We start from the raw sequence: 8,511 nt of genomic DNA, 5'->3' as shown, positions 1-8,511 counted from the left end.
ATGACTTTGTTTCTAATGTATTTATGAATTTCTTAAGATTGGGGAATGATTTGTTTCTTTTTTTTAGGTTTTGTTCCACTATTATTTTTGACTGTGCATCTAAGGACGTTGTCAGGTCTTGATGTAGCCAATGAAACTGAACTCAGCTTTTGAAAAAAAAAAAAAAAGGTGACTAATCACAGTTAATTTATGATTTAACAAGTGGTGATTACTTTTTTCACATAGAGCAAGGTTGGCTTTTCTTCCATTCAAAAGAATCCAAACTATTTTGAGGTTATCCTTGTCTGATATAAAAAATGCCACAAAAGCTGAAAAGATAAGCCATCTGTGAGGGGACAATTTCTTTTTATCAGAGCACTGTGTGAATGCTAACAACCATTTAAGCTTTCTCAGATTTTACCAGGACAGATCAATCATCACCAGGCATGTGAATATTTTTATGTAAAATAACACATCATGCAAATTGAGATGAATGCTGTGTATCAGTGACATGCTCTTGTAGCATGATATTCTGGTAAACAAAGGTTTAATACCAGCATCCACATGCCATTGTTGGTATGATCAACGATAACATGTCTGCTACTTTTCAGCCTCCTGGTTATGAGGAAGCTGTCTCTCCTTTCTGCTAACCAGGATCACAGCAATCATCACAAGAAAGACAGGAAGATAAAATGGAAGTTCTTATCAAGTTCAAATGGTGAATTTAATTTCTAAACTCTTGTGAGGTCATTCTTTTGACAGAAAAAAACAAAACAACAAGCAAAAGTTCAATCTAGTACATTTGTTAAGTATAGCATGACATTTAAATTCACCACATCCACCGCAGCACGTCTGTAGTTGTTTCACTTCTCATTACTCTCACGTCAGGGACATCCTGCTGAACACATCTGCTTCTGTTGCCTCTGTAACAGTACATATCTTTTTCTGTGTCTGCTTGCATTCATGTATCTGCTCTGGACTCCAAGGCTTTCACCAGATTAGCATTAGAATGCACAAACCTCAGTTAGCTGGAGAGCACACTTGCTTCCAGAGCTAAACTGTTTGCATAGTAGTTTTCAATGCAGAGTCCACACAGCAGTCTTCTGCATCAAATGTCTTAAATGAGTCCTATGTTTTTTTTCTGAAAAAGGCCACAAAGGCAAGTGGCCATGCATGTGGCATAACATTCCTCTCCCTCTCTTTCCAGCTGTAAGCTTTTCAAAAGTCTGCTTGCCCTTGTGATGTTGGTTAGAATTGTTTAAGTTAGTTTGTCTTTTCTGGGTCACTGTGCACTTCCAGTGGACCTCTTGATAATTAGCCACAGAGACACTGCAAGTCATGTGTGGCAAAAAGCTTCCAAGAACACCCATGCTTTCACCGTGCTGCCAGAATGGATCAAGATGCAAACAATGAGCATTTCTGAGTGCGACTTGATTGTGTGCAGAGTTGGATGTGTCGAAATTAGTCACAAAGCTGAATAATTATGTTATGTTCCCCTGTTCAGCTGTCAACTTATCTTCATAATTTTTCAGCAATGCAATTTTCTCCTGTACAAATGTAATATGAATTATAGAGACACAACTTTATATCCCAGAACATTTGGCCTTTGTGGGTCAAATGGAAAAAACAAATATATCCGCCCATATTGTAAGACATAGAACAGCTAAAACCCACTAAGGTCTGTCAGTTCAAAAGCTTAAAACAATGCACGGGAGTTGCAGAAATTTCAGAGAGGCTCAAGGCTCACTGTTATCTGTCCTGCAGACTCTGGGACAGTAGCCAAACTGATGCCATCTCAAGGAGAGAAACACAACAAAATGGCAGGAAATTCCTACTTGGTTTGCTTTCATCGGAAAAAGAAATTCTTTTAAAATCTGGCTGCTGAGCAGTTTCATAAATGTGAAAGCTGTTCTTACAAACAAAACAATTAGTTGTTGCAGCATTGTCATGTAATAGTGACCAAAATGGGACTGTTCAAAGTATCAACAAAAACATTCCTGAACTTGCAAAGGGAATAAATAGCATGTTCTGCACAGAGAGGCTGATTTTCAAAACCTCTTGATTTTACACTTTATTTTTTATTACATTTTGTTTTGTATTTTGAATTAACAAATTAGACTGTAACCGTTCTAATTAGCTCAGACAGTCATGTAAAACAAAGCCCAGGGAAACAATACTTCAGTCAGACACGTGAACAGTTTGTACGTGAGGCCACCTAGTGGTAACTTAGTGGTAACCCATCCATGTACACAAATAGTTTTTATTTTGGCATATTCAACTTTTTTCAGTCACTTCTCAGATTAAATTAATTAAAATCAATGCGTTATATGTCTGATCCTGAGCTGTGAGTAGCAGTTAAAATGCAAAAAAAATACCTACGTTTAATCTGCAAATTATATTAGATTAAAGGTCCTTGTTTAGAGAGTGCACTATAAATCAGATATAAAAACAATGTTCAAATAATTCCGGGCTAACCCTAAAGCTTGTGAAAAGGATGCCAGATCTGCCAATTAGAGATCTTCACTTTACTACCACCATGTCAGGCATTTGTGCTTTCATTGTTGCCTTGTTGTCAATAAAGCATAACTTATTTGTTATAAGGGATAAGAGTGTCACCATGATCTTGTGCTGCCATCTGGTGCTCAGTGAAAACACAGAAAGAGTGACAGTGATGCGTTATTCAAACTGTTCTAAATAACCAGGGCTCAGACCACTCATTATCTAATATCCTCCACCAATACCTGGATGTTATCAGTGATGTGGCTAGAAATTTTAGCAAGACACACTAAAGCAAGGTTCACTCTCCCACACATACCCCTAAAAAATAAAACAATCCCATCTAACAAGGACATGAGAAAACATGGGGGATCTCCAGGTGGCTGATAGCATGTGGCCTTGTAATGGTCTGAGAAAAGCCTCCATCCCATTGTCTGACTCAGTTTGATCGTCTGGAGTTTTCTGCAGCTACTGTCTTTTCAACAAGGACATTTCTGAGACGCAATCATGTCCATGGAAAAGAAGGTCGTGTTGATCACAGGCTGCTCCTCTGGGATTGGGCTCAGCTTGGCTGTTCGTTTGGCCTCTGACACCAGCAAAACATTCAAAGGTAACCACTGCTGAAACATTTCAGTCACGATCTTGGGGGATTCTTGCTCAACAACAGCTCAAAATGGGGCCAATCCACTGTGTTACTGGATAACAAGAAATAGCTTGTCACTCTGTAAGATTTCTTTAGCCATGTTATTTGCAGCTTCCACACTTTTATATGCATTTATTTTGTCTAAAATAATAACATGGGTGTTGCATTTTGTTTAGTGTATGCTACAATGAGGAACCTGGCCAAGAAAGAGCGTCTTTTAGAAAGTGTGAAAGGCCTTCACCAGGACACTTTGGAAATACTTCAAATGGACGTGACTGATAGGCAATCCATTCTGAACGCACGAGACAAAGTTGTGGAGAAACGGGTGGACATTCTGGGTTTGTTCCGGTGGCTGTGTGATTTCCTTCAGATTGGATTGGTTGTAATTTTCACGTTAATGGCCAAATGTTCTATTTTTACAGTGTGTAACGCCGGTGTGGGTATGATGGGACCCCTGGAGGTTCAGTCTTTAGACTCAATGAGGCATATTCTGGAGGTCAACCTTTTCGGAACCATACAGACCATTCAGGTCTTCTTGTCAGAAATGAAAGCTCAGGGTCACGGCCGGATTCTGGTCACCGGCAGCACCGGAGGGCTTCATGGTGAGTTAAATGAAAAAGAGATAACTACTCAGATTTCTTTTTGCTTATACTTAACACTTCCAAATTAACTCACTCTAATGCCCTCACAGGTCTTCCTTTTAATGAGGTGTACTGTGCCAGTAAGTTTGCAATCGAAGGAGCATGTGAGAGTCTGGCTGTCCTCCTGCAGCACTTTAACATCCAGTGAGTTTTGATGGCCACAGCGGCATTCTTAACTGAATTACTGTGTATGTAAATACAAACGCATTGTTCTGTACTGTAAATGTAAATCAGATAAGGCTAAGTGATATATTTTTATTTTATAGAGTCAGTCTTATTGAGTGTGGTCCCGTCAACAGTGACTTCCTGATTAACCTGCAGAAGGCAGAGCTTGGGGATGCATCTCTTCAACAAGTTGATGACCAAACGCTCAGTCTGTATGAAAAATATCTGCAACACTGCAGCATGGTTTTCCAAAATGCTGCACAGGACACCGAAGATATTGTAAAGGTGTGGAATGCATCTCTAGCATGACGCCTTCATCATTAACACACCTAGGACTAAAGACGCCGTTAACACATGTCCAGTTGTTAAGTCTCAAACTATGTAACAACTATGTATGTCTATGTGAATTGTGAACAGTTTGTGAGTCTCTGCTGGTATCTTACTCTGTATACGCCTTTCATGAAGATAGCTTTGTCTTTATAATGTATTCTACTGATTTCCTGACTCAGCTAGGTCACACGTCCACACATTAAAAATTCCTCTCTAATAATCGAGGAACCTCATTATGTCAAAATCCTACACTGTTCACAAGCTAATGCATATGTTTCCGTTAAAAGAAACCACATAATTTAAGTCATTCACATGCCGACTTTGCAGCTGTAATGTTAGAACTATATTTTCATTGAATAAAATGTAAAATGTTTTTATCTGCCTTAGATTGTAGATAGAAGTCAGATCAGCCCCATGCCTACTGCAACACCAGCTTCAATAAAAAAACTACATACCTATAATGCATCAATATACCAATGACAATGATGAAATGGTAAGCTTTTAAGAAATAAAGGTTTAAGGTTACTTTATTGATATCCATTGGTAGATTTGTTTTGCAGTGCTTCAAAACATTTATTTGTATGTTCATATAAACATCTTAACACATGCCAGAACCATCTAAATAAATATAACAGTGATATAACAGCTGAAAGTGCTCCAAACTCCATAAATCAAATCAAATGACACTGAAGAGGAGAGCAAGACTTACAAAATAGATAAATATAGGAGAAATAAAATCTTCCTACAACCATTAGTTAAAAAAAATAAAACAATTCATTTAAACTTAATAAAATTAGTTAAGTCCCTAACAATCCATTCAGAGTGGCAGTATCATTTCAGCCTGTTTAGTGCAGTAACATCAGTCGGACCAAAGCTGTTTTTAAAACGTCTGGTCCTACATTTTGGAAATAAGAATCGTCTTCCAGAGGGAAGGAGCTGAAACTCTCTGAAAGTCTTCATTTAAAACAGAGCTGGTTATCTGTTGTAGCTGCCTGCTGTACAAGAATGAGACTGATTATTTGGGATCTCCAATCAGTCTGGAAGACAGTTAAAAATCTTGTCTAAAAGAATTTAAAAATGGGAAAATAAAATCAGTGACTTAGTCAAATCCAGTGGAACTTAAATAATACAAAAACAAATTAAAATAAGGATTATGTTTATCATTTTATTTTGCCTGGGTTAGTTGGTTACAGGTTAGTTTAACACTTGCATTATTTTAAACAGATTGTTGCTGTTAACATTTGTTAAAGGAAAATAAAATAAATTGTTTGGCATTGTCTTGCTGAAGTAAAACTGACCTTCTCTAGAAGTGAAGTTGCCAGAATATCTTGCTCCAAAACCTGGAGCAGCACTATAATAAAGTTTCAGACAAAACTAATGAATAAATGTGTTATTATTATTGTTTTTTTCTTGTACAAATTTAAGTCAAGCCTGCTGATGCGGCAATAACCTCTTCACTTGCAGTGCTTTAACAAGTGTGCCCATTCAATGCAATTTGATAAGTCATGTATGTCTGCATCTGTCTCTTCATGTCTTTGTTTCTTTTCTGCCAGGTATTTCTAGATGCCATCCATTCAGCCAATCCTGCATTCAGATACTTCACCAACAGTGTCATGCCACCTCTTACCAAACTGAAGGTCACAGAATCAGATGGAGTGAAATACATCAAAGCTATGAGCAAGATCATTTTTGCAGATGAGGACCAATAATTGCTGAAATGTTGCTTCTTCGCACAAGCTACCACTTTATCAGCCGACTTTGGCCTAAGTGAAAAGAATAATATTTGGTTCTTCTAATTTTAGCTCCTGGGACAAAGTTGATGAAGTGAGTTTTGTAAGGAGAGGTGACTCGACATTTTTTTTTTTTTTGGTCTATCATTTCTTGCCTGTGGAGTAATATTTGATAAAGATTATGTATCATGTTTAAAAGCTTTCCACAGCCTTTGCAATAATTGTATTCAACAGATATCTTATCTCACATTCCATATTTTTTTCTGAGATAGCTATGCTTCTGTCCTGATTCTTGCATTGGATTGCTGAAGTTGAAAAATTTAAAAAATGTACTTTTGCTATTTTTAACACATGAAAATAACTTTCTCATTATTAAGCATGAAGCAAAAATACAATGACTGAGCTATGGTCTATGTAAAGAAATACAGCTAGCCCTGTAAAAATTTGAAGTGTACCCTTGTCTAAATAAAAGTGTTTCAGAACAAATCTTTCAAAGAGACCCCTATAAGATGCTGTTTTTAAAGGATGTCTTGTTGTGCTCATTAAAGAGAATAAAGTTATCCAAACCAACCTGATGATGAGTGAAAAGTAACTGTCTCTCTTTTTAAATCATGAATTAACTGTGATGAACCACATTTTCAGTGGCCACAACCAGACTTGATTACTGCCGAATGTGTCAATCTTTGTCTGAAATTAGAAGGTGTTGCGTGGTGTAGTGTATACGGGAGGCCCATATACAAAGGCTATAGTCCTCAACGTAGCCATCCTGGGTTCGATTCAAGACCTTTACTACATGTCTTCCCCCCTTCTCTCTCTTTGCCCATTTCCTGTCTGATACATGTCAATAAAGGCCATTAGTGCTAAAAAAGGCATTTTTTACCTAAAACATTTCAGTGTGACAAAAAAAACCAAAAATAAAAACAGGAGAAACCTTAAAAGATGCAAACACTTTTCACAGCACTGTATTTTTACTATTTACATAAAACTAATTTATGACTCTGGTTGAACCCCTTAATAGCTTGACTGTGTTATACAGGTGATCTCTTATGTTTTTCTTTATTTATTCAGTTGCGTTAAAAGCACAAATTTGGGGGTGACCTTTCAAACAGACTGCATTGCTTCATGTTCAGTGTACTTAATGAAAGGCCTGTGACAAGATATCAGCCAAAACAAACAGAATGAAAACAAATCCAAAATAACCTCTGATTAAAGATATACGAAACAAAGGGATCCTTCACCGTCTTTTGCTTTCAATAGTAAACTAACAGGGTTAAAATTAGTCTAATCTGAATTTAACTGATTTTAAGATATACATGAACAAGCAGGTGAGATAATAAACTGTTGTATAAGGAATCAAAGTCTAAGGGGACAAAGCCAGCTGGAACCATGTCCATTCACTCTAAAATTTAATTCAGTTAGGGGATTAGCATGTCCTCCTCTGACATAAAACAGGTTATCTGTCTTATCTACGTCTTGCGTATCTGACCTATTTTTTGACATGCCTGACTAAGGCTCTCAAATCCTTTCCTGATCAGGAGCTCTAATTCCTCTCCAAGGATCCTTTTTTGGATCCAACTGCAACAAGTTTGGCTGTGGTAGCACACAGCCCTTTAAGAAAGAAGTATTATGTGTGTCAGTTTAATTGGGATTTAGGGCTGCTGTAAGTGTAAATAACCTTTCACATTGTATTGTGACTTGGCGGAATTTATTTTCAAGATTCTTTTTTTAAATCCATTGGTTTAGTGACTACTTCATGTTTTCTGTAGTTCAAGCCTTGCTCCAGTCAGTTTCATGACCTGAACTACTGCGTCAAATGAGAGCCCAGGTTCATCATGTGCTGGTCATTGACCTGCTGGACTCTCACCATCGTATTTTGAGTGGAAAATGTCATACACTTGGCTGCCAAACATCTAGTCAAAATTCACTCTTTTTTTGAAATGCCGTTTATAGGGATTAGGTAATTATTTTATGATTACAGTACAAAATGAATGAAGGCATTTATCCAAACTGATACTCAATTGTCACATAATGGCCTTTTGTAAAGACTGCTTCAAATAAATAGCCCTCTAATATTTCTGTTTCTGAACCTATAGGCATTTATTGGTACAATCACAGCTGGCCCATGTTTTGGTAATTGGAAGTTCTAATCATAAACCAGTAATGAAACAAAAAACAAGTGCTTTAGATATTTGTTTTAAAATACAAAATATTAAACTGAAGAGATTTAAATTTGATTGACTTTATTTTCATATATTAAATGGTAAAACAAACATACAGTATATTTTCCTAGTGCCAGTTAAGGTGTTAATGGGGCAGGATATGATAGCGAAATTGGGACAATGTTGCGTTTCCCTTTGCTGGTCCATTTATGTTTTATCTCCAATATAGGAAAATCGATAAAATTTAAATTTTTGCATGTCAGTATTTGACCACAGGAAAAAAACTGTCCATACAGTTATACAGGTCCTTCTCAAAATATTAGCATATTGTGATAAAGTTCATTATTTTCCATAATGTAATGATGAAA

The 8,511-nt window shown here is 36.8% G+C and overlaps 1 protein-coding gene across 3 annotated transcripts; it reads left to right on the top strand.

The window, feature by feature from the left end:
- The first annotated feature begins 2,921 nt into the window (after positions 1-2,921).
- Positions 2,922-6,559, top strand: LOC124862570 (estradiol 17-beta-dehydrogenase 1-like). 3 transcript variants are annotated; one of them, XM_047356554.1, is made up of 7 exons: positions 2,922-3,085; positions 3,295-3,456; positions 3,541-3,720; positions 3,810-3,903; positions 4,026-4,209; positions 4,642-4,747; positions 5,808-5,943. In XM_047356554.1, exons 1-6 carry the CDS (start codon positions 2,983-2,985, stop codon positions 4,732-4,734), a joined length of 816 nt encoding a protein of 271 aa, XP_047212510.1. In that variant the 5' UTR covers positions 2,922-2,982; the 3' UTR covers positions 4,735-4,747; positions 5,808-5,943. The 3 variants fall into 3 exon arrangements, with proteins under 3 accessions (XP_047212510.1, XP_047212509.1, XP_047212511.1); XM_047356553.1 differs by lacking the exon at positions 4,642-4,747 and having other exon boundaries at positions 2,924-3,085; positions 5,808-6,559; XM_047356555.1 differs by lacking the exon at positions 4,642-4,747 and having other exon boundaries at positions 3,061-3,199; positions 5,808-6,559.
- Positions 6,560-8,511: the final 1,952 nt, after the last annotated feature.

The sequence above is a fragment of the Girardinichthys multiradiatus genome, chromosome X (genome assembly GCF_021462225.1).
Source record: "Girardinichthys multiradiatus isolate DD_20200921_A chromosome X, DD_fGirMul_XY1, whole genome shotgun sequence".
In the NCBI taxonomy this organism is placed as follows: domain Eukaryota; kingdom Metazoa; phylum Chordata; class Actinopteri; order Cyprinodontiformes; family Goodeidae; genus Girardinichthys; species Girardinichthys multiradiatus.
Note: the sequence above shows the minus strand (reverse complement) of the source record. Positions and strands in the feature narration are given on the sequence as shown.

What these genes read in the sequence shown, in the direction of transcription:
- LOC124862570 (XM_047356553.1), top strand. Translation starts at nt 2,983, where the DNA reads ATGTCCATGGAAAAGAAGGTCGTGTTGATCACAGGCTGCTCCTCTGGG. An exon ending in CAGCACCGGAGGGCTTCATG is followed by an intron (nt 3,721 to 3,809) that starts GTGAGTTAAATG and finishes ATGCCCTCACAG; the next exon opens with GTCTTCCTTTTAATGAGGTG. An exon ending in ACACCGAAGATATTGTAAAG is followed by an intron (nt 4,210 to 5,807) that starts GTGTGGAATGCA and finishes CTTTTCTGCCAG; the next exon opens with GTATTTCTAGATGCCATCCA.